The sequence below is a fragment of the Alosa pseudoharengus genome, unplaced genomic scaffold, assembly GCF_046254945.1.
Source record: "Alosa pseudoharengus isolate Yale_2024_CS ecotype anadromous, Long Island Sound unplaced genomic scaffold, YU_APseudo_1.1 YU_APseudo_1.1_scf_16, whole genome shotgun sequence".
Taxonomy (NCBI): Eukaryota; Metazoa; Chordata; class Actinopteri; order Clupeiformes; family Clupeidae; genus Alosa; species Alosa pseudoharengus.
The window spans coordinates 29,284,803-29,311,647 of NW_027468630.1; the positions used below are offsets into that span (position 1 = coordinate 29,284,803).

General features: G+C 39.4%; 1 protein-coding gene across 4 annotated transcripts in view; it reads left to right on the forward strand.

Annotated features, from left to right (window-relative positions):
- The first annotated feature begins 2,813 nt into the window (after positions 1-2,813).
- Positions 2,814-26,845, forward strand: part of csnk1g1 (casein kinase 1, gamma 1) — a 75,316-nt gene continuing 51,284 nt past the window's right edge. For 3 of the 4 annotated variants that reach the window (XM_076287624.1, XM_076287626.1, XM_076287625.1), the window contains exons 1-3: positions 2,814-3,023; positions 7,508-7,819; positions 24,834-24,874. In XM_076287624.1, the coding sequence (XP_076143739.1) occupies positions 7,639-7,819; positions 24,834-24,874 (222 nt within the window). In that variant the 5' untranslated portion in view covers positions 2,814-3,023; positions 7,508-7,638. Of the gene's footprint in view, positions 3,024-7,507; positions 7,820-24,833; positions 24,875-25,054; positions 25,061-26,845 lie in introns of those variants that run through there. The other variant, XM_076287627.1, reaches the window with a different exon arrangement.

Consider the following 26,845-nt stretch of genomic DNA (forward strand, 5'->3'; position numbering starts at 1 on the left):
GGTCTTCAGAGACGTAATTATGCGTAGGCTGAACATCCATTGATCCAATTACAAATGTTAACCCTTCACAATCTAACGTTTTACATAATCGACAGCGCTAATCTGTTTTTGGCCATAGGCAAACTTTGGATGGCTCAACTACAGACAATAAACCAGACCAGTTTTTTTAATAGCCAAAAGGAATGTTGTAAGCTTTCTAAAGTGTGTGTGTGTGTGTGTGTGTGTGTGTGTGCCCCATTGTGTTGATCTTTCTTGTGATGTGATGTGCAGTTTGCCTCATTTTGTAGGCCTATTAATTTGTTTGCAACTTCACTTACATTTAACTGTTTCATACGCTTTCCCTTGTTGAGAGCAAATGAGTTTTAAATTATATAATAATTAATAATCATAATCCGTCCATGATGCCAAGGTGTATAAATACCAATTCTTCACATTTGTTGCTTTAACAGTAGGCTATTAAGTGCATGGTTTTATTTGCATAATATATGTAAAAAAGTAGGAAGTTATTTATAATTTGCCCAGGATTATTTCACTTCCCTATCCAACCAGGAGGAGATATAGTGAAGTCCCTACTACAAAGAGAGGCTCTCTGGATTTTCTCTCAACACAGTGGAACCTAATGGTCTTAATGAGGAACTTGGCCTCTCATGTTTTTTATAATCCATATATGTATATGAGGCACCTGTATAAATGTTGCTAGTGGGTCTGTATGTATATATACTTCTATACATGTACCTCTTCTTCTCTGAAGGTGTTGAATTAATATATATATATATATATTATATATATAGCCTAGAAATCTAGACGCACCCTAGCGGCAGCAAATTACATTTGCTGCTAGGGCTAGTTTAGCAACTCTCCGTTGGCTTGTGAGCTCGAAAAATTAAACTTCTATCAGGCCAATCAAATCGTGTATAGAGTCGTTAGGCGGGCTTAACATAATGATTGATGGCAGAGTTGCAACGGTTTGGCTTGAATTCCCTGCTACTTGAAAACAAATAAGATAATGTTGCTGTTGGCGAACAGTGTGACACGAGTTAAGCTTTTATTAAGTTGGCAAAAGTTTGGACTAGCCAACTAGCTCCGCTGGTGGGAAACGCATGGGACTCATAGCGCTGTCCTATTGCTTGCAGAGGGAATTTGAAAGACAACTGATTATCCCGCCCCTCGGACTGAGCACTGCGAACGGTGAGTGCCCAGACCCTACATTTTAATGTGGGTCTGGCTCATCAGGCTAATATATATATACAGTTAAGAACAAAATTATTCAAACCCCTGGCAAATATTGATGTAGCCTAATGTTGATTTTCTCTTGACCAATATGTTTGTTCTGACTGAAAATGACACTGCCACATGACAAAAGGTTGTAAGACAATGGAAGACATGGAATCAAAAACATAATCGTTTTCATCTTTTTTAACATTTTCCAAAATTATTCATACCCTTTTTAAATAATCAATGGAAACATTGTTATTTGCATGAACAACTCTCAAAATGGTTCTTATAATATCTACCAAGCCTCTCCATGTCTCCACAATGATTTTAGACCGCACCTTTTTAGCAGCAATCTGGGTTTTGGGGAACGATTATTTGCCATCACTTTGGCCTTGTGCTAACTTTTTTGACTGATTGAGGTCTGGACTCTGGCTGGGCCACTCTAAAATGTTGACATTGTTCTCTGTTAACCATTTCTTGCCTTGTTTAGCTGTATGTTTTGGATCATTGTATGGTTTAATGGTCCAATGATGCCTATTGGGGCAGGTCTCTTGGCACACTGCTTGATCTTTTCCTCCAGAATCTCAGTGTAGCCTCTTGCTTTAGTGAGATTCTGGTGCCCACTGCTGGAACCAACTCTGTATGGAGATCAGATCTACTCCAACAGTCAGTTGCTGCTTTTAAAAAGAAACTAAAAACTCAATTATTTTCTACCGCCTTTGATTAATCTCTTTTGGTTGAGTTATAAAGTGAGAATATTTGTATTATTATTTGCATTCATTATATATATATATATATATATATATATATATATATATATATATATATATTTGTATGTTGCTTTACACACACACACACACACACACACACACACCATTACCCCCACACACCCACTCACAAGTGAATACACCCACACACCTAGGTACTGTATGCACACACTTACACACAAGCACGCATGCGCACACACACATAAACACACACACACACACACGAATATAGCACGCATATAGTAAACACACACACACACACATAAAGACTAAGCTAACACACACACACACACACACACACAAACACACACACTTGCAGGCAAGCAGACACACAAACACACTCCATTACACCCCGCCCCCACACAAACACTATTCATTTTTACTTCAATGATTTTATTACTTTTGCTATATTTTAATTGTTGTGATTTGCTGATGTTACTGATGACTGTGTAAGCCCATTGAACTGCCTTGGTCCAAAAATGTGATATCTTGCCTAAATCTTCTCCTAATATAACATTTACCAACCCTTAGAGGTCCTCTGTAAACACACAGATTTATTGATTTTGTTTGTAGCCTACATTCTGAACCATTATTATTAGCCTACACCAATACATATTTATGTAGTAGGCTAGCCTATGACTGATTTAGCAGGGGAGTTGAGCACGTTTGCAAGGCACGGAACAGTGTCCCATCAAAATATTTTTAACCACTTATGATATAGCCTATTGAATGCGACCTAACGATGCGATCACGTTTTCGAATAGAGAAAGAGCAGTTTGCCCTTTGACCTGATGACTTTCATTTTGAAATTCAGCCACTTCGACCGGAAGTCAAAACTGTTGTTAATGTGTTCACCATAGACTGTATGGTTTTCACCTATGATTTTTACCAGGATCATAGCGCAGAAGCCGTCGTTAGCCTGTGTTTTAACCAGATTGCTCTTTCATGTTACAAATTCCGTCGCCACTAGAGAACATCACGGATGACATTTCACAATTAACATTAACTCAGTGGAAAGACAACATCTGGCACACACCTGAGGTAAGTCAGTCTCTGCTTGTTTTTGTACGTCCAAGCTAGCTTGCAAAGCATGCAACGTTGTTTAACGCTGATAGAACGTGTTGGCGTTTCGTAGAAATCCCGGGAACGCAGTTTCAGCTTGTTTGTCTATCGCGTGGTAATTATTACTTCACCTTAGGTTATACGGTTGAAAGTAATATACAGGCATGAGTATATAGCTAATGATAGGCCACAAGTTTTGGAAGACAGTATTCTGCGTAGGGTTGGTTTTGAGGTCAAGTTAAGTTCTAACAGTACAGGTAGCCTACTGTCTTATCGCCTATGAGTTCATCAAATCATATGCTTCAACGTTGCATTCGACATTGGCTGGTCAAATGGTTCATATGTTGTTAGCCAACGCAGGATGGCCTTACAGTAATTCACTCTAATTTAATGGACACAGGGACACTTAACCCATTCATGACTAACAACTAAAAATAGTTGTTTAAGGAAAAGGGCCACAGTTAAAGTTCTGGAAGATTATATTTGATATTTGTTGTGAGACCTCTTGGGACAAGTGGTTACCAGTGGTCGAGGAAGTAGCAGCTACTTAAACTCTGTACAAGTACAAATGACTGGGGAAATATTTACTCTAGGAAAAGAAGTACCACAATGACAACCCAATTTAAGTAGGCCTAAAAGTAAAAAGTGCCTGCTTTTATTAATGAACTTCGAGTATTAAAAGTAAGTACTTGCATAACGATTTATTTAATGTCTATATTCTAATAATCTAAAAAAACAGTATGGGCTGTGGCATTTTAATTAAGTTAGTTTTAGGTTAATGTACTAGTTAGTTTTAGGCTAATGTAATTGTGCTTACCATCTGTTGCCCAGTTCACATTCTGACTTACGATTCTGGAGACTGTAATTCTGGTTATCTGGTTATCTATGTTATAATATCATTAAGCAAAACCAACAAAGACGACTGGTTGTAAATCTAAGAGTTTGAAGGGGAGTTCTTGAACCCCAGTAGCTCATTTATTCGTGGCAGGCATAATACAAGGAAGTTTATTGTCACATGCATATAGTTACTGGAAGTAAGAAATGCAGTGAAATGGTGTCAGCCTATTTGTGCATTTATGGGGGGGGGCTAGGGGCTAACCCAACTGCCAGGGGTCTTGGTGTGTGTGTTGGGGGGATGACAGGGGAGATGGGATAGTGTGCTGTGTATGTGGGGAGAGGGCAGTGTGCAATATGTGTGTTGGAGAAGCTTCCTCATGAGACAATGTGCTGTGTATTGGGGGGGGGGTGGGGGGGTGGAGCAGTGACTGTGTGTGGGTAGGTGGGGGCAGTGTGCTGTAAGTATGTAGAGGAGGCTTACTGTAGCAAGCAGTGTGCTGTATGTATGTGAGGTGATGACAGTGATGTAAGTGTGTGTGTTTTTTGTGTGTGTGTTGGGGGTGGGGTGGGGGGGGGGGGGTGCAGAAAGGCTAGGCAATCAAGGACATGGGTAGATGGAGGAGAAATCAAAAATAATAAATAAAAAGTTCTATGGAGATGTGCAAAAGTTGGATTTTTTATATAGGAAGCGCCCCTATCGGTGGACCGTGTCAATAAGGATCCTGTTCAGATGTGGTAAAAACACGTGAACCGAACATTTTAATGACATTTCAAAATTGATCCGCGGGCCGCACTGAGTGAGGGGGAGGGCCGCCAGTTGCCCATCCCTGCTCTAGAATCTTTGGTAGCAACTCCACTTCACTGGTGAGACGTGTGCCGGTCAGATAGGCATTTTGGCAAAAAAAAAAAAAGATAAAAAAATGTAACTGAACGTATTGTAGAAATGTAGTGGAGTATAAAGTATAGATAATTGCTGCAAAATGAAATGGAGTAAAAGTCAACAGTGTACATATTAGGACATCCTCAGATGTCATAGTCAGGTCTCAGACATCAGATGAAAAGGCCAGGTCTCAGGAAAACCCCTGTCAAGTTTACAGAATTACACAGTCATGTCTCAGACATCAGATGAAAAGCCACCAGGTCTCGAGAAAACCTCTGTCATGTTTATGGAATTACACAGTCAGATAAAAAAGTGTCAGAAGCTGTCAGAGTCGAGCATCAGACATCAGATGAAAAGGCATCAGGTCTCAAAAAAACCTCTGTCAGACAAAACGGTCTAAGATGAAAAGCTGTCAGGTAGATAAGAGCAGAAAGATGGTAGCAAGCTGAATAAGATGCAGATTAACTTTTTTAAAGGAGAATTCCGGTGTGATATCACAGGCAGTGGCTATCCAGACTAGCTGAAGTGGCTAACCTCAACCAGCTGAAGTAGCCTATATACTAAATGCAGAGGAGTAATTTTGATAACTAGCTAGCTAACATAACACAAAACCTTTTCTCTACTAAGCATATGAATTTCGTGTCAGTCTACGGTCTATGATAACAGCTAATGTTATTGTTAGCTTTAAGCAAAGCTTACAGTTTGCATTATCCATGGCAACATCAGCGAACTAGCAAGCAGTGAAAAAAATTATGTTGTTGCAATAACTTCATGCATTTCAAGCACTAGGTTTAATTGAAACAAAACATTCTAGCTATCATTTAACAGAAACGACAGCTCTGGCTTTAGAAAAGCAAACGCTATTTATTGTTCAGCTAGTTTAAGCAACCAGCATCTGACAACTTTTCGTCTGACGGCCGCTTTTTGTGACAGAGGTTTTTCTGAGACCTGATGCCTTTCCATCTGATGTCTGACACCTGACTGCTTTTAGTCTGAATTAAAGTTGGTTTTGGTCTTGGTGATTACGTAGGTATGAATTTAAACATATTTACATATTGTGATGTCACTGACTGGGTCTTCAACCCGTGCCTTCAGTAGCACGTCCTCAATTGTTTGAGTTTCCTCCACCAAAACTTTAGTGGTCTCCTTGAGGTCAGTCGACTCGGTCACCGTTTTGCCTCTATCCATTTGGCTCGTACTGCCCGAGTTGTATGCGATTGTGACGTAATTGCCTGGCTTGTAGCACGTTTTTTACACTTCACTTTTCCAGCTTCATCACAATTTTAATTTCAAGTGCTGTGCGTTTTTCCCGAGCCACGAGGGCGGCAGTAGCTATTGTTATTGTTAGCTACATTAGCCTCTTTAACAAACCAGCTCGAAAACAAAACATTGTATTGTATTGTATTGTTACATTGTATTGCACGCACAGCAAGAACAGGCAATGTATGAATTGGTGACCGGATTAAAGCAGTAATGTAATCAAGTGTTACAAGAGCATTTAAAATCGACATTAAATCAACCAACGTAGTACAAATACAAAGAAAATCTCAACTTCAGCAATTATGGGCGCAGCCATCTCTGTTTTCAACTCTACATTCAGCTCGGTGCACTATCAAGAGCCCCGAGTCAGACAGCTGATATTCCGACCAAAAGGGGGCGTGTCTCGGTGAAATGACGCAAGACAACTGGGAAATTTCACACTTTCCAACTCCGACAAGTCAAATGGATCACCCCATTAGACTAGAGGGGAGAAGGGATGGGAAAAGATCTGGGCACAGTTATTCCAGAACTCTATGTCAAGTTAAAGCGGTGTCGAGATGTTTTAATGCATTTTTTAGCTGTATTACTATGGTGCCCGAACCTGTATGACTTTGAACGCGAATCGAACAAGTTATAGCTATGTTTAGCCTAAAGCGAAAGTATCTTCCGACCGGACTGAGGTGAATTCAGATTAGGCAAGCAGAGGTAGAAGTTTTTGGCAATCGCCTTGTTGCTTTGCACTTTTAGTTCCTACTAAAACTTTAGTTCATACTAACTAACAACTTAGTATCTAAACAACACCATTCAGATCTAAAACTTCGAAGGAAAAAGTCCACCGGGACGTTCGCTTCTATCTGTCAAATATTAGCCCACTTCATGCTTTATGCGCAACATTGTCTCGCTTAGTAGTGCTTAATAAGCTATACAAGAACATGATCGGTTCCAAAAAAACCTTCACGACACTTTAATTACGACTGCGTTAGCCACAGACCTTCAGCTATCTTCAGCTACCTACTGTAGCCTATGTGTTTGGAACAGTCTAGGGATGCATTTCATGGGTGCACTGTTTGACATGTCAGTTAGCCTACTCATTTGCACCACTGGTTTGATGTAAAACGTTATATATAGGGCCCTTTATGTGTTAGCCTATGTTAAAGCAGGGTCTATAGAATTACTGCTCGGCTGGCGTGTGGGCGCGTGGCATCACGATGGTTCCTTCCCATCGTGATGTCGGTCAACCATCACGATGATATCGTCCATCAGCCCAACCCTAGTACGCAGAAGCATATATTTGGCTTTATACAAATTTTACAGTCGTGTTTACTGTAAATCTAATGAAAAGCTTGCACTGTCAAGTTGTGACTAGACTGATAATATGTAACATTTTATGTAGCAGTGTTTTTTGCTGGCTTAAGTGGCTTTTGAATTGTCTCGTCTGAACAGATACCCATCTCACCCCTCCTCAATCTTCCTGTTTCCTTTGTAGACCTCTTAAGTGGGCATTCCCTGTAGTTGGTGTGGATCCAGTCACTTTTACATGAACAGTGTGTCCTTTGGAGGTGTCTACTTTGGACACAGTCTCTGGTTACTTGGGAACTCTGTGCCTTCCGCACCATCATGGAACATCCACGGGAAAAAGAAGGTGATCGGCCAGCTAGAAGCAGTAAGGTGGCACAAGGGCGAAGTGGGCACTCTCGCCCCTCCAGCTCCTCCAGCTCATCTGGTGTATTAATGGTGGGACCAAATTTCCGTGTTGGAAAGAAGATTGGTTGTGGCAACTTTGGAGAACTGAAACTCGGTAAGTTCAGATATATATGTATGACATGATACAGGGTTTTTCCTTGCCGAAAATTATGCTGGGGAGGCAGGGGCGGGGTTGAGATGAAGTAAATGACTACACGGGGTTGAAAAAATGGTTGAAAAAAAACAACATCTATTACAGCAATAATTATATTTAATTTAGGTGTAATTTCAGTTTTCGCCCATGGGAACCATTCATTTCAGCCTACATGGCCCCCCACCACAATATGAAATCAGGACACAACTGCATACACTGCAAAAACTGCTTACCTAATAAAATTGACCAAGTGTTATTCATTTTATATCAAGATCAAAAAATCTAGTTGGTATTGTTTTCAGTATTAACCCCTGGTTAATTAAGGCACCTGGATAAAATTTTTTAAAAAACATTGGATTTTTACATCAAAATGTAAAAAGGCCATGGATTGAAAGTGGTCAGAGATAAAGTCATACTATGTGAAAAATCATTGAGTATGAACAAAAGTTTATGAAGGGGGTACATTTATTCATCTAATTGGCATATTATGACATCACTGAATGGCAACCACCTCGAATTATGCACCTTTCAGTAAATACTGGATGTTGAACATATTTGAGCAGTTTTACTTTCTTTTTTTGTCATTTCACCCACATAACAAATTAACAGGAAAACAGTCACATGTACACCAACAACTTAATAAACTATTACTATATGCTACCCTATGCTACTATACAATAAAGTAGCCTGGTCAAATCAGTTCCTATTGCGAATGACTTTGTAGTTCTTCAGAGCCCTATATTTACTACGCCTGCTATCTGTACCACGTCCATTACGGACACCATCATCACTATTACCACTTCCACCTCAAGTTATGTTGGGCAGAGTCGAAATAAGCATTGTTTGCTTAGTGGACACTGTCGTATACACGCAAAGGCGCACCTCCATTCACAGACGCACCGTGACAATCACTGTCAATGGACGATCGATCATATTTTCCAAAAGGCAGATATTCTCCTTCAGAATCGGAATAGGTCAATAACAGACCCAAGACTTAATCACACGTGAACTTTTCTTCAACATTTGGTGTATTTTTGCTTCAATTTGTGCAAAACTATGGCCCGCAGCGCTTCCGCATCATTACAAAGAAATGCACGTCTACTTCAGAGGCGATTTCTGTAAGACTGCAAGGGAAGCTCAGCTTTCCCTAAAATGTCAAAAATGTAAGGGTCGAATATGTACTATAACATTTTATTGTCTAAAAATGTGTTCGAACACATTCATCTCGAAGACGAGTTTGTTCAGAATCAGCTACATAGCAGGTCGACTGACTCGATTCCTTTCTCATACCCGTAGCGTCACAGTGCATTTCCCTATGGCATTTCCTTGTTGAAGCCCATCGTCCATGGACTTCAACGGGGCTGCTCTGAACAGTTTTTTTCAGTGCTTCGAAACTAGATGGTCATTGGATAAATGCTGCGAGAATGTCCCGCCTACGGACGCTCAGCGTCTCTGGGGGTGAATAGAGTGGTGAAGTCCCGCCCCTTCCGTTTGCCTCCATGGGACCTATCTTTCAAAAAAATTTGAACGGCAGTCTATGGCGAAAAATAAATTATTTTCTGGTCGCGGTTGACTTGTGCCTTGAATTACCCATATGATGTTTGTCAATTTTAAAGACAATTTTTCATGTAAAGACATTTGCAGTTTGTTTCGTAACTATTGAATTACAACATTGTGAAAGATCGAAATTCCAACGACTACAAACCCATCAGTCGCGCTAGTGACGTTAGCTCATTCACAGCCACACTAGATTGTACAAGCATACCAGCAACAGGTCTTAATTGGGCTTTCCTTGCCCAAGAAAATACCATGAGTCAGATGATTAAACACATCAGGTAAGTTGTATTCGTCCATAGACTGTACATTACATACTGTTAAGTGACATAGCAGGCAGCAAGATGCAACCGTTAACTAGCATAACAGCTCTTACCGTTTCATTACGTTGGTGACGTACATCGTTCGAGACGAGAGATGTAGTCCACTGAGTGGATTCACACAAAACCAACATAACTTTTGAAGTCTATCGAACAACAGTACTTTCTTGACGTGAAAAATTATCTTTTAAATTCACACACATCATATGTGAAATTTGTGGCACAATTCAAACTGGACCAAAAAATAATTGTTATCTCTCCATTAACTCCCGTTCATAATTTTTTGAAAGATAGGTCCCATGGACCGGAAGTAGAAGGGGCGGGACTTCACCACTCTATGGAGCAGTGGGCTGGCCTCAGCTGGCCCGGACGCAATTTTTTTTTTTGTAGGGTGGTAGCAGAAGACTGTCTGTGATTGGCCAATACCGCCTTACTCTGTCTGTGATTGGCTGGGGTTATGCCTGATTGACAGTTGCTGCCTCTCTGGCTAAATCGAACGAGAACGTTAAAAAATCAAAAGACAAAACTGATGGGCTTCTATCACTAGTATCAGCCAGAAATTATAAAATATCCCACCTAAATGTCTGACTATGACATGTTTTAAGCCTGCAGCAAATATACAGTCCTAAACTCCTGTTAATAAATGATGGCAGTTCAGTTTTATATTACCCTGATAACCTAGTTACCTTAATGCTATCCCTGTTATCTAGCTAGCACTACAGGTTGCTATGCTAGTTGTCAGCTTGGTTGTGGCTCACGATGGATCCACTAGCTAGTAGCTAGCGCTACAGGTTGCTATGCTAGTTGTCAGTTCGGTTGTGGCTCACGAAGGATCCACTAGCTAGTAGCTAGCGCTACCTATCAGTAGGGAATTTATAAAAATAAGTTGGGGGGGGGGGGGAAACCCCCCAAACCCCCTTAAATACCGTAACACTTATTCATCATATTGACAACATAGACTGTAAACAAGCTATTTTACAGTATTTGGTTGACAACTTCAACCCTCCAACCTTAATCAATGCAATCCTTGTTAGCAGGTTGCTATGCTAGTTGTCAGTTAGATTCTGGCTCACGAAGTTTAGATACTACCCATAGATATATATAGAACACCTATCAGTAGGGAATTAAAAAAAATAAGTTGATATAAATAAAATTAGTTGGGGCGAAACCACCCAAACCCCCCTAATATAAACAACCTTTTTTACAGTCTTAGGTTGACAACTTCAACTATCGTTAAAATTGTTCAACGTCCACAACCAGAATGATGATTTGATTACTACCCATCTCCATAGAAACGGACGAGGTAGTAGTATAGACAGTAAAAGAAATGGACGTACAGACTTCGTCGTTCTCAATAGAGCATCACAGTCCCGCCCACAGGAGTTTCCAGAAGTAAGAATGTCTTGGATAAGTACTTCATTACCCACAATCCTGAACAATCCCACAATCCCACAGTGATGCCTCTGATTGGTGGAAAGGCCGTTAAGGTCATAGTTTGAAACGTTATCAGCGGAAATTATTGACAAAGATGGCGGAGTATTTTACTGCCTATGGCGAAATTCTTAATGTGAATAAAAACTTTCTAGACGAACATTGGTACTTGTATCAACAAGGATTGTGGTTTATATATCACACGAACTTAGTCAGGGCCAATACACCATCAAATAGAACACTGGAAATGCTAGTTTGAACACTTAACTTTTCAGTTAGCCGACAGGCTAATCATTAGCCTTTCAGACATTAGAATGTCATTATAATGCTGCTAACATTAGCCTACATGCTGCAACACAGGTATGAAATATATTATGTTTTAGTGACCTTGTTGTTTCTATGAATATGAATTGTTGTTTATATGAAACATCAACTTAGTCGAGGCTTGAAAAGCCCTGTATATCCCCATTAAGTACTTAAACCTTTGAACTAGCTAGCTAGCTGATAGCACAGGCTGGATGCTACCACCGGCTAGACAATGCAGTAAAATGGTTAGCAAACCGTCCATGCCCCCGTGAATATTTCACTGTTTCAAGGACGAAATCAAGAGTGTCCAAAGGGGTGAAAACCACTTTAAATCGGGTCACATTATTGACTGTTGTGTGTCGAGGGTCAGCTTGTGGGTTTTGTAAGGGCCAGCATAAGGGACAAGACCTATCAAACCCACAAAGTTGTGTGGTGAGTTTTGCAGGGAGGTTGGTAATGCTAGTTAACATTAGCTAGGCTACTGTAGCCTTCATACTGTACGAGCCATATCATCAATCATTAACCTAGAAATACTTCTTCGTACATTTAATGAACATTTTGTGTAATAATTCACAGCAAGTTAATAAACTGAATATGGTGGTCCAAGAGCAAGACCATGCACCGGTCCATGCATCAGGATGGCAGTCAGATATGAAGCACTGCACAATGTTGCTAACGTTAACGTTAACCGGTTTCACACACACGATATAAAATACACGATGGTAAATATAACATTCAATACCAATACACTATTATTTACATGATTACTCCTGAAATAACTGCTATTAACTATATAAAAATCATTGTTTGGAGGAAAGGGTTCGTGTGCTGTTGCCGGTTGAAAACATGGTTGGAAATGATTTTGCGCTGGTTCGTGCTGCTTATATATTTTTCAGTGAGGCGCGGTGGTTTATGGGATGAGTAGTTCCTTCGCTCGGAAATAAAAATATGTACACAGTCTTGTACCTTTGACTTTTTTTGGACTTTCTCTTAGTTTTTTCACTCGAAATGATATGTTGTATGCTTATGAGTTACGCCGTAGCTGATTAGCCTAAGACATGCTCTAAAACTCTTTAGATACGGATTTTTCCAAAACGTCAATGGGAGAAATGAATGGGAAATTTACTTCCGGAAACTAAGCTCTCTCGGAGGAGGGGCGGGACTGTGATGCTCTATGGGAGGGCACTGAGTCATTTTTCAGTTGGTCCCCCCAGTACTGCGCAGACTCGCACTTAACTTCGTGACGTTAGCCATCGAACTGAATCTTGTAACTCATATGATAGATACACAGAAATTCTTCTCACACTTCCTTCGTCTTCAAAGTCATCAAAGTTAAACATTTATTTATGTATTATTATTAATATCATCCTCACAAGTGATATCAAGTTGTGTTAATGTTGTAAACGTAAATGTAAACTACCACACATGATCATCTTCAAAAACAGTCATGGTAAAACAAAACAAAAAAGTTATAGCTTCTAGCCTTGAAGCTAATCTTCTTTCCACTTTTCTGACCTACAGTCAATCTATCGAAAACCTCTGAAATGATTATCGTTAGACTACCTAACGGTAAAACTACTGTTTTTCATTAGGTTTACTTGCCTCTATGCTTTACCTTAACATACAATGCTATTGTAGGCTACATAGCTCACGAGTTTCCGTGCTGGCTGGACTACGCTTCTTATCCAAACAATACGGTTATCTCCCTTCAGACGCTCCAGCTTTACCGTGCTGGGTTCATCACTAGCCCTCTAGGTCTGTCAGTTTTTGGCTACTCTTTTGTGTTTGTCTCTCGGCCTGCAGGGGGAGCTTTAGGGTTCTGATGACGTGGCTTATTGGTGGCGTAATTAGGAGCCGGATAAAATCTGGACCTCCCAGTCTTTGAGTGACCTTTTGCTTGCTCGCTCGACAGCACAACTGCGGCAGGGCTGCGATCCCCACTGACATACCTTTTTGCATTACATTTCATTATGCTGACATACACCACAGTTTTACTTTGGCTTACATTTACTGACTTCTGTACATAGTTTATTTAATAAACCTATTTTTGTGTTAAATATACGCCGATGTGGATGAGCCGCCTAGGCTATAGCTATTTTGTTGACTGCTGTACCATTGAGGACTTCTGTCCTAAATTCTGTCCCCAATTCACTTTTCACATTTTTTTTCAAGAGTAATATCGGTTATCGTATCGGTATCGGCCACAACAAACCAATAAATATCGGTTATCGTTATCGGCCCTGAAATTCCATATCGGTGTATCTCTAATGCAAACACGTGGTGAAAAGAGAGTTGTTAACTCATATGTTGCAGTAGATGTGAATGCTATATATTTAATTCACCATTAGCTAGATTAGCGTGGTTCTATACGCAGTTGTCATCTACATGCAATGTTTTGCAGGCTATTCAAAGCATTTTACGTCTATCACTCAGTTGTGGTATAGGCCTGTGTCTTGAGTGATCGCTTTCCCTTTAAATATAAATGTAAAATGTAAATGCAAATCAGGTTTATAGAAATTTGGTCTCTGCATTTATCCCATCCGTGAATTAGTGAACACACAGAGCACACAGTGAACAGTCAGGTGAAGCTGCCCTATGAATTCCGTTTTATTTTTTCTCAAATTCCGATTTTTCGGGTTTTTTTTTTTTTGACTTCTAAGTAGTCTTCACTTATAAAAACTCAATGACAGACACAATTCAGCTTTTTAAATATTCAGCAATGCCAATCATTCAAAATTCTCCTATATTTATCCAAACATTCAACAAATCTCTGCGCAAAAACAGGGCCTACATAACTTCAACTACATGGCCGTAGGCTGCAAGTTTAGATCTCAATAAAGGGGCACTTTGTAACTCAAAATGTTCCACTAAAAAGTAGCCTACTCTTTTGTAGATTCATGTTTCATTTTAAATATGTAGATAGATAGATAGATACTTTATTGATCCCCAAGGGGAAATTCAGGGGGTCTCAGTAGCATACAGACATCACACACAACATGCACTTACAGCAGAAATGGTAAATATAAGTATAAGTATAAACATATAACCAAACTCCACTGTACAATAGAGACAGTAGGAGATAAGAAAAACTAACAAAACTAAATACTAAATATACTATATAAATTAAATGTAAAAAATCCAGTGTGCTTGAGGGTGATCAAGCATGAGACGCTTGTAGTGACAGGGCCTGTAGTTCTGTGTGCATGGTGAGGTGCTCAAGAGAGTGGGTGTCATGGTGAAGGTGCAAAAGTAGTCCAATGGTAGTCCTGTAGTTCTGTGTGTATGGTAAGGTGCTCAAGAGAGTGAGTGTCATGGTGAAGGTGCAAAAAGTAGTCCAACAGTAGTCCTTTAGTTATGTGTGCATGGTAAGGTGCTCAAGAGAGTGAGTGTCATGGTGAAAGTGCAAAAAGTAGTCCAACATTAGTGCAATAATACGGTCTAGAGACCAGCATAAATAATATGGACAAATAGGAGAGTAAAGTATAATGTAGACAAAGTAATATAAAAAACTATGTCAGTGCAAGAACAGGTTGAGGTAATAGGGTTACAGCCAATTAGTATTGTAGCAGAAGCCATTGATCATGTGTGCTAATATAGCATGAAAAACAGTGTAGCAGGAAAACAGTAGTAAAAACATTAGGCTGTGGACATTAGTAAAGCAGTAGTGGGCAGTCAGTACTCAAACATGGAGAGGGTGGAGAGGCAGACAGACTAAGCAGAGAAGTCTATCTCTCCTCTTCCCTTTAGTGAAGCATTAAACAGTTCAATGGCCCTGGGGACAAATGACTTCCTCAGCCTGTGTTGCTTTTTAGAGCATTTAGTCTACCATCTTTACCACACATCTCCACTGAAGTATGGCTACATGATGGTAAGGCGCTTGGTGTTGTGCTCTCTTGTCAGTGAGAATCTATTGCAGCACTTTTTGAATGGTGGGTCTGCACGCCTGCTTGAGGTTGCTGACATTCGCTTCTGGGAATGGGACTACTTGCAATGTTACTGTAGCTTCTGCACACATTTCAACAATCTTCTACAAACTCACGTCTTGCATCTACTGATTTTGTCATTGTCTTGGCTGGAGGGATTTAAGTTTGGAGCTTTGTTCTTAAGTTACCCATTTTATTTATGGTCGCTACATGTGTATGCGTGTCCGGTAAATTATGTGTTGCAAACTTGCAAACTAGTTTTCAGACTCATAGTAGGTGTTGTTTAGCCCCATTATCTAGCAATCACGCAGTTTAGTGTTTTGCCACTGTTGTCGGGATCGTTTATTTTCTTTGTCACGCACCAATCAACAAAACACATATGAATTTTCGAGATATAATTACTAAGCTACGCAACGCGTTTAACTTATGTCTTTTGGTCATGGTTTAGGCAGAGACCTTCTTATACGCTTTTTGTTTTAAAGTAAACTGAATAATAGGGAAGCAAGTAGAAAAAAACGCCCGTTTATTTAATGTGTCAACATAAGAGAATTCCGTTTTCATGTGTAGATTCCGTGATTCCGTCCGCGTTTTCCGCATCACGGAAATCATAGGGCCCTGCAGTAGGTGAAGCCCACACTTACCCGGAGCTGTGAGCTGCCTTGCTACAGTGGCGCTCGGGGAGCAGTGAGGGGTTAGGTGCCTTGCTCAAGGGCACTTCAGGTGTGGATGTGGTTATGGGAGAGCAGTTCTCAACCACTTCCCCCGCCCACAATTTTCCTACTGGATTAGGTGGGTCAATATATGAAAAAAAAAACACCTAACCTCAAAAAAATTGATACAAAAGGTTTTTCAACCGATTATGATACCTTTAGATGTACTTAATAACATAATCAAAATCTAGTAAAATCTGACCCCAGTAAAGGGGTAATTTTCAAGATGGCGTCCAAGATGGCCACCAGAAGCTAATTTGGAATATCTGAAGTATTATTCAGCCTAGCAAAGTGTTTTTCGTGTTTAATCAGATTTAAAGGTCACTGATTCATATATGTCAGACTAAAGTATCCGTTCATCATTTTCAAAGATTTATCATTTTTAAGATGGCGTCCAAGATGGCCACCAGAAGCTAATTTTGGCTATATCTGACGCATTATTCAGCCTAGGAAAGTGTTTTTCGTGTTTAATCAGATTTAGAGGTCACTGATTCATATATGTCAGACTAAAGTATCAGTTCATCATTTTCAAAGACTTGTCATTTTCAAGATGGCCACCAGAAGCTAATTTTGGCTATATCTGAAGCATTATTCAGCCTAGGAAAGTTTTTTTCGTGTTTAATCAGATTTAGAGGTCGCTGAATCATATATGTCACACAATCCTTCATTAAATCATGCCACCCTAAAAGGATGGTTGTGGCGTAACAAGAGGTCATGAATTAATTATAATCTATTGAATTGTAATTAGTCCCTCCTTTTCCACAACTTTCCAACCATGCTGCCAATTCAGTCTACTTAAAGCATAGAGAACGATAGACATCATTTCATTCTACTTTTTTTTCACGACTTTCTGTCAGTTCAGTCACATACATACGACAGACTATTATGGCCACACATGAAGAAAACAAATATTTTTGCCATGATGAGAAGCCAAACCCAACATGTCGTTTAAAGTCGACATGTCAACATTAAACACAACATTTTGAGAATAAAGTTGAAATATCATGTCCCATCTTGGTTGACAAAAGACATGTCCCATCTTCCTCCATGCCATGAACAATACATTGCCCTCTATTCTGTATAGGCAAATCTAGTGTAAATCAGATACATTTTGGCATGTACAGTCCAGGGGAAAATTAAATCAAAGACCCTAAACTACATATTTTCTGAAAGCATATAACCTGCAGATGAGATATAACACCAGTTAAGACATGTCCCATCTTCCTCCATGCCATGAACAATGCATTGCCCTCTATTCTGTATAGGCGAATCTAGTGTAAAGGGGATACATTTTAGCCTATATTGTCCAGGCAAAACAAATCAAACCCCCAAAACTATATATTTTCTAACAGCATATAACCTCTAGATGAGATATAACACCAGTTAAGACATGTCTTATCTTCCTCCATGCCATGGAGATGGTTCATAATCCTGTATTGCATTTGCTCTGTATTAAAACGCATTGATTTTAATATATGGCTGAAAAAGGTAGAGCATTGAAACATTTTCAATATTACCATTTAAAATCATATTCTTGTTTAATATGACCACAATTTGACATCAATTTCACCCCTGTAGGCTGAATAGTAATTGAGATATAGCCATTTTAACCTCTTGACAGCCATTTTGAAAATGACCCCTTTCTCAAGGTCAGATTTCACTAGATTTTTAGTATGTTATTTAGCATGTCCAACAGTACCAGAATCCATGAAAAAACCTTTTGTATCAAATTTTTTGACGTTGAACCCTATATTGATCGGCCTAGATTGGGGATTGAACCGGCAACCCTTCGGTTACAAGCCGGAACCCCTAACCCCACAAATTACGTTTTAACTCCATGCTGTTTTTGTTGATGGACAGCGCTGTCTTTGATTTAGTTTTCCTACCGTTTTAATAAACGACACACGCAATTGGAATTGTTTTCACATGTTTTCTTGCAATTCCCACATAACATTAGATACTAAGCCTTGGTTACTAGGGGTGTGAATCTCTCATGTAAAAGACGATACGATTCGCATCTAGATACATGGGCATGATTCGATACAAGAAAAGATGCATGTTCATAAAAAACGATTCAGTACGATTCGATGCGATGCGATTCGATGCAATTTGATGCAGTTCAAGAATGGAAAGCATTCTGAAAGATTTTTTATAATTTGCTCAAGGTGCACATTAATTTTATATTATCAGTTATCATGGTCATGGTTGTCAATTAGGCTGTCAAATTAGGTTGTCAATTTCCTATACTGTACTGTATTGAAATGAAAAAAGAATAGTCTACATTTCAGTCAAACACAGCAGCCAAATACATCATATTTTTTATAGACTAGAATAGATTTTATAGAGTTATATCTGATTGTTTTCATGGAGCTGTAGCCTTGTTGAGGTAAGACAATACCGAAATAAAATAAAACAGTGCTTAAGACCCTCTTGGCCTTTTTTCATATAGCCTACAAGAATAAAATAGGCTTACATATCAATGAACTCTCTAGACCTAATGCAGAAACCTATAATGCCACAAGTCTGAGTAAATATGAACAAAATAATTGGCTAATAATTTGTGCATCGTTTTAGCAAGGGCCAAATTATTATTTAACATTAAGGAAATCCCTTCATCAAACGTAAGGCTATACTCTACAGACTATCGTTGCTGTTTAGTGTTTAATTTCGCGCTGGATATTGAAAAACAAAAGAGTAAAAACTGTAAAACAAACGACCGAGTGCAAGTTGTCACGTGCTTAAGTTGCAGTAGATGTATGGGTAATGAGGTCATTTGACAACTTTGGGCAATGAATGTAGCCAAAACTGCATTACCCACAAATCCGTGCCACGTGTAGTTTCAAAACCGGAAGTGGGATGAACGCGCTGCTTGGAACGTAAATGAGAGTCTGAGCGAGCAAAAAAGGTTGTGAACCTATTTGTAACAAGTAAATCGATATAACGACCGGTTCATTTCAGTTTTTTTCTGATACGGGGCTTCACGTATCGATGTAGCCGTATCTTACACGTTAAAAACGGATACCGATACGTATCGGTTAATCTTTACACCCCTATTGGTTACATTAAAAAAAAATATTGGTTACTATGCCTAAGACTAGTTCGAACTTCGTTACTGATACTCATAGGTGGATCATTTTATTATTGTAGGCCTACAGTTCTGGATGATCAGTCAGATGGCAGCGGCAGCGTTAGCTAAACAAAAGCTTACACACTTAGTCCACAGTTGCGTCTTAAGACTTCCAGCTGAAGTAGATCTACTGCGGAGGTAAGATAGCCTAGTGCGAACTGATAGAGTTGCCTCCTAACGGAGTGAGTGTAGCCTATACTTTTTAGCTGCTATCAGAGCGATAGGCTACATCTACCGCTCCTTTGCTACATGATCAAATATTATCAGGTGAGTGACAGAAGCACCGGACATTAACCAGCAGGTCCATATGAGAAACGCTGCTCTGGTTCCTCTAGTAGCCTGCGGTAGATGACGTAAAAAAGCTAGTCTCCAGAAAGCCCTGATCCCTGATAATCAGACCCTCTCAGACCCCCCCCCCCCCCCTTTTAAAAAAAAACTCTTCGGATCTGCATGATTCACACAAGTCACCCAAACTGACATGAAAAAATCGGGAGGCGTCGAAAAGCGCACTGTTTGTATCCCTGTGTATATAAAAAGTCGCCGAAGCCGCTTCAGCTCAATCCCTCCCCTTTAGTCTGAAGAAGAACTTCTGTGAATTTCTTGGTTTTTGCTTGGTGAAATTGCTAGCCAATTTTCATCGTACATTTCATACACTTATACACCACATTCATTGTTTCAGTTTAACCTAATTCCCACATTTCCTCCTTAGAGTTTAATATTGTTTTGTTTGTTCGTTCGTTCGTTCGTTCGTATGTACGTACGTGTACATACATACATACATACATACATACATACATACATACATACATTTAGCTCTCCTGGTATGCCAAAGTTAGCTGGCTGGAAGTGCTGTGACAAAGAAAATGTACTGCTGCGCATACAGAAAAATCAAGGGAAAAATATAATCAATGCATTATCATAATCATAATCAATGCAATGCTTATATTTGAATAGAAGGCTACAATATATTTAATAAATAGTAGGGTACAATGATGCAAGTATGTGGAACCCAACATAGGCTATATTTGGATGTCTTGCATAAGTCTTCTGAATATATTTAATTATATTCAATTATATTAGCAACCACCATGGCAACATCCTTGCAGCAACTTTGCATGCACTGGTATTTCCTTCAGGAAATGTGTCTCTAGTTCTTCTTCTAACCATTTTTCTGCATTTAATTCAACGTATAGACATCATTCAAACACTGTTTGAAAGTCTTGAATCGGACACTTCAGCTATGCCCCCCTTTTTTTGTGAACTTTTTTTTTTTGACATATTAACAAAATCCAAGCCTATTTTCCCATGGACGTTGTGTTGGCCACTATGACATCTTAGGCCCATTAAACTGAGTTGCACCTGTTTCAACTAAACTGCCAACTCTGTCTCTGTGTCTCTCTCCAGTCAACTAGGAATATTGATACATGGCACCTTCCATCAATCTACATCAATCCATTCATCCATCCATCTGTCACCTGTCTACATCATCCATATCTACATCCATCCATCCATCCATCTACCTTGCAACCAGCAACCAGCATAACATCCACTTCAATTATTACCCAGCATCCGCCATAGCAACCAACATGATTAACATAGAAACCAGCATAGCAATAACTTTATTTAGCAAAGCAACCAACATGTCTACCCTAGCAACACCCAATCAATCATGGCAATTACCCTGCCAATTACCCTAGCAACACCCCTAGCAACAACTTTGCATGCATCGGCCTCAGGAAATGCATCTGTACTTACCATCTTTAAATTAAATAATAATAAAATACTGTATTTTTGGATTACTTTCTTTGTACACATGTTTAAGATTATTATTATTATTGTCATTATTACGTTTCCCTTTAATTTATTTTGTATTTGTTTTGTGTTGTTTTTGAATCTGCTGTACTTTTCCCTGTTCTGTGCTGAACTTTGCTATATGAATAAAATGTATATTATTATTATTATTATTATTATTATTATCAATCCATCCATCTACCTAGCAACCAGCATAGCAACCACTTCGATTATTACCTAGCAACCAATACTGTTATCCTAGTAACCACATAGCAACCACTTTATTTAACATAGTATCTATGGGTGCAGATCATTTCTCTATTTGTCCATCCTCCCTCCGTTCCTTCCTTCCTCCTGTCCTAACCCCACCTTCTAATTATTTTTTGTGAAGGAAACGAGGAAGGAATGATAGGAGGATGGAGGAATGAAGGAGAGGCAGATAAGAGAAATGAGATGACTGAGATGTCCTATTTTATTTTATTTTGTTTAAATAGAGTTACCACAGTGCCACCTGTGGTTGTATAGAGTAACCTGTGGTAACTTTCTACAAAACATATTGATCTCAATGGTGCATTTTGCCCATGTTCAGGGTGGAAAATAAAAAAGAAGGATTTGCATAAGACAAGTCAAATTGGTGTTTTTAAAAAGGGAGAAGAAGGGATCATAGAGAATAAAGAAAAAAATTTAAAAAAATCTTTGTATATTCCCACAAGGTGTTTGGGTGCTCTGAAAATGAGAACCAAAATTATTTTTCAGACTTGTGAGGTCTGCTGTATAGACCCTGAAGGGATTTCTTTTTTGTTCATTGTTTTTTGTGAGCGTGTTTCTACTTATATCAATAAGGAAAATAAATCAAGAGCCTATGTTGAGTACAAATATGTCTTCTGAAGGCCTAAACGGAGCCCAGCCAAAAACTCCAATAACATTTTTATGAACTTTGAGGGACAGCTATGACCATGCAGGATCATCCAGACCAAATGTGACAATTTTGCTACTATTCCTATTTATGTACCAGCATTCAAAATTTGACCCTCCTACATGCTATGGGCTTGTGAACTTTGACAAAAAAAAAGGCCGAACAAAATCGACACGCCCCTCCCCCCGTAAAACTGGCTGTATCTTGGAAAGGATTGATCTTACATAAAAGTAATTTTACAGTGTGTCTCCTGGGTAACATAGGTACACCTGGTAATTTTTTCAGATTTATTTGAGACCTAAGTGCGTGGGCCCTGGTTGAATGTGGAATGACTCACTAGTACTTGCTTCACTAAAACCTGTGTGTGACCATGGCCGGCAGTGCCGCCCCAAATGTGTCTTCTGCCCCACTTAATATGTGGCCGACTGACTGAAATTGTGTCCAAATTCACACCCCACATTCTCGGTTGTATTGCTCGCGGAGTACTCGTCACACATACAGTATATCACATGCATATCATGTGAACGAGCGGAACCCGAGCTTTCCAATGATGTTAGCGCCAAGTTGCTGTGATAGACGGTTCGCGAGAAGAGTAACATTGAACATACATGCAGTTAAATCATATTTGCATTCTGCACACCCATTACTCTCAACAGCAGACCTTACCGGATATAGGGATATAAAGCATGCATCATGCATCCTTAAAGGGGCAGTGGCCGGTTGCACAAAGCACCTTAAGTTTTTTCCCTTAAGTATGACCCTTAAGGCTTAGGGTCTTAGGGTCCCATTTCTCCCCCCTTAAAACTTTCACTTGGTTTTGATCGCCCTCAACATTAAAGCCCCCTCGACAAGGGAAGTGGAGGTGAAGATCTTTCCCTATGAATTGGGACACCACTATATGCAAACTAGCGTAGCGAACGTGCTCACCTACGTCACGCGCAGCGCCGACGTGTCTACTGGTAGTAGCCTGCTACTATTTTCATTCAGGAACATGCCCGTTCCAGTGGTCATTGTTGTGTGGGCTGTGCTGGTTTATCAACGTCTGGTTAATCAACAAAGATATTCCTGCTCATGTGAATGCCAGAACACACATCTTAAATATTGACGAAACTACCCAGATCAGATATATAACGTTATTTGATGGGTAGACTCTCTCAAAGCACTCAACAGATATCATGAACATCGTCAGATAGCTTCGTGAGATATTTTCTAACATTAGTGTTCAAAACTCAACAGTCCATCAGATGTGCATCAAACTAACATATTCCAACATATTTCGTAACTAGCTTCCGTTGCCGTTAGTTATCCCACTGAACACAGTAAAGCTTAATGATCTTATCATTCATCTTACCTTAGTAATATTTGCAGAAATTATCCAGGTAGCAAGTAAAGCATGTTATATACATGAACTGAACAATACTAGCTGGCAAGTTAGAGATGATCCTGACTGTCATCAGTGCACCAAAACAAACTTTTTTTTGTTAACGTTTTGCCTAGCTAACCGTACCAAAGCTCATAGGCTAACAAGACATCCACATGTTAGCCTAATTTAAGCCTACGTAAACCACACAATAACAATATGCCATGTTTCTGATAGGCCTATTTGACAGAGTAAACATGTTAACAGAGAGGTTTTCATTTTGAATTGTCAAAAGTAGTTAATATACTTAATTTATCAGCATCAATTCAGTTAATAATATGGTTAAGGTAAAGTCAGATGTCCCTTAGGTTTTTCCCCTTAGTTAGCCTACTAAGGTCGTTTGTGCAACAGTTTAAGGGATTTCTTTTGCAAGATAGAGATAAAACCTTAAATACTTAAGGTTTCCTTAACATTTTCCCTTAAGGAGAATACGTAAGGGTGTTTGTGCAACCGGTTTTATTTTAAGGGACCCTTACATCAGATTTTAAGGGAAAAACTTAACTTAAGGTGCTTTGAGATTTATTTAATTACATTAAATAATGTTAATAGTTTAGTTCACAGGGGGGATAGTGGCCTATGCCATGAAGTTTATTCATTTCTACTAATAATGTACTGTAAATGAAAAAAGCTGAAAATGAACACAAAAGAAAAACATGAATAATCCTGTCTATGCTGATACTAAGGTTTTTGTTGTGATCACTGACCAGTTCAAGTCCTGCGATAATCCTGCTTTGTAACTGGCATTTTTTTCCCATAGCGGATCCCTTGAATCTGTTTATGGTTAGGCTCTGTCATTTGTAACTCACTCTGTCCATTTCTTTTGACAAAACTTGCCAGAAGTCCTCATTTAACACTTAATCACTTAAAGAAGTGCCCTTTAGCAGAATGAAGATGAGGGCTGTAGCGCCCCCTATGCACACAATTGTATTAACAACAAGTTTGAATAGGATTAAACCTTTACAAGATAAGATATAATAGAATCATTATAGGCCACACCTCAAAAGTGGATTGATGCGTAACTTTAAAATGGAGTGACGCATCAAAAATTGGTGAAATCAATCTGTTAGGCTTGGTCTGAAGGTCTTCATAGGAATCGGATCAACGGTCTAGGAGGAGATAGATTAGATTCACTTTTGTTTTTTGAAGATGTGAATAAAATGGTTGTGGCTGGGTTCATTGGATTCACAACGCAGATCCACATATCTTGCTAGGTTTATGTTTATGCAGTCATCCTGAAATAAGCATAGCTGTGGGACATGAAAGCATAGCTGCCGTTTTTTTCATGTTAGTGGCAAAAAGTGAAGCATTGCGCTATAGCTATGGGGGAGACCAGTTAGCTTACTGGTAGTTATGGGCCTACGTTGTTGCTGTTGCTGTTGCTGTATTAAAGTAAAATATCACTACTATGGCTCATCCCTCTGTGTGATGTTAAGTGTGAAAATTCATACTCGCATCATTTCTTCCCTTTCCATTCTAGGAAAGAACCTTTACACTAATGAGTATGTCGCCATCAAATTGGTAGGTATTGAACGTTTTTTTAATATATAATTTTCTATATAAGTAAACTATATCATGTGTTCTCAACCCTTTATTGCCTGTGCTACTCTGTGCTGCAGCTTATATGATCTGTGTCCAGCTAGAGTGTTTTGGATGTAGAAAACAGAAGGCCTGTTTGGTTCAGGTTGGAAACCAGTCTCACAACATGTAACTGAAATTATTTGCACAAGTAATTGTCATATTACAAGTATGCCCCTACACTTGATCTGTCCTACAGCTACAAATCATCCCACAGTTACAAATAGCACATAATTACTAGGGCTGTCAAAATTAACGCGTTAATCACCGCAATTAATTTTGAAATACATAACACGTTACAAAATATTAACGTATTGCTTTTGTGTAATGGAACTGGTGAGTCTTGTAATCTTCAATAACGTATTTTCCGGACTATAAGTCGCTCCTGAGTATAAGTCGCATTAGTCAAAAAATGCGTCATGAACAGGAAAAAAACGTATATAAGTCGCACCGGACTATAAGTCGCATTTATTTAGAAATGTATTTCACAAAATCCAAAACCAAAAACAGAGACTATGTAACTGGATTATTGAGGCCAAAAAGATTCATGTTAATGAAGACGAAGGAGTGAAGGCAGCCAAGAGGAGGGCAGGAAGGTCATTGCAAAGCAAAAGATTCACTGAAAGAAAATACCATGTGGAACACCAAAATGTATCAAAAATGTGGAGAATACAATGCAATCAAGCATTTTGGGCGATGTGGAGTCACAGGCTGGCAGCAGATTAAATGCTCACAAGAGAGAAAAAGATGCAGTTTTAGACGTGACTGAAGCAAGCCAGGCGATAGGCCTATAGGCCCGACGGTAATTGTAAAGCAATTTACAAAAGATTTACTGAACAAAAATGCTGATATGATACATGACAATTTTGCTAAAAATGTGGAGAATGCAATGCAATCAAGCATTTTGGGCGATGTGGAGTCACAAGCTGGCAGCAGATTAAATGCTCACGATAGAGAAAAAGACGGTTTTAAAAGGACGCGACCAAAGCTGAGGCAAGCCAGGCAATAGGCATATAGGCCCGACGGTAATTGTAAAGCAATTTACAAAAGATTCACTGAACAAAAATGCTTATATGGTACATGAAAATTTAGCTAAAAATGTGGAGAATGCAATGCAATCAAGCATTTTGGACGATGTGGAGAGACAAGCCGGCAGCAGATTAAATGCTCGAGAGAGAAAAATGTGGTTTTAAAAGGACGTGCAGACCGAAGCTGCAGCAAGCAGGTGATATTTAGAAATTTATTTCACAAAATCCAAGACTAAGAACAGACAGACTATGTAACTCAACACATTGAGGCCAAAAATATTGAGAATTCTACAGGGAATCTTGAAGACGAAGGAGTGAATAGTGGCAAGAGGCAAGCCGAAGGCTGCTGACAAGTGCCCGACGCTATTGTAAAGCAATTTACAAAAGATTCACTGAACAAAAATGCTGATGTGGTACATGAAATTTTAGCTAAAAATGTGGAGAATGCAATGCAATCAAGCATTTTGGACGATATAGCATATTGGCACAAGCTGGCAGCAGAACAAATGCTCGCCGAGAGAGCGAGAGAAAAAAAGATGCGCATTTAAAACCAGGGCCTAAATTTCAGCGCGGGATTTCGCATAAATTATTACTAAGTGTTGAGCATACTAATAAAAGTCCCGCAACGCTAGCCATCATAATGCGAGAAATTCCCACACATTTTACAGCGCTGTCTGACGTTAATCTAATAATGGAGCGGCCTGAAAGCGGACCAACTCTGACTTCAATTGAACCCCATGCAGAGACACACACACGCGCGCGCAGGACCACTTTGGGGGTGCCTCTCTCTCTTTGCTCTCTCTCTCTCTCAGCAGGATTTGTCAGCGCTAAAGTCAAATTATTATAGCCTATTAGGTGCTTCTACATCAACCGCTATCGACAGGAA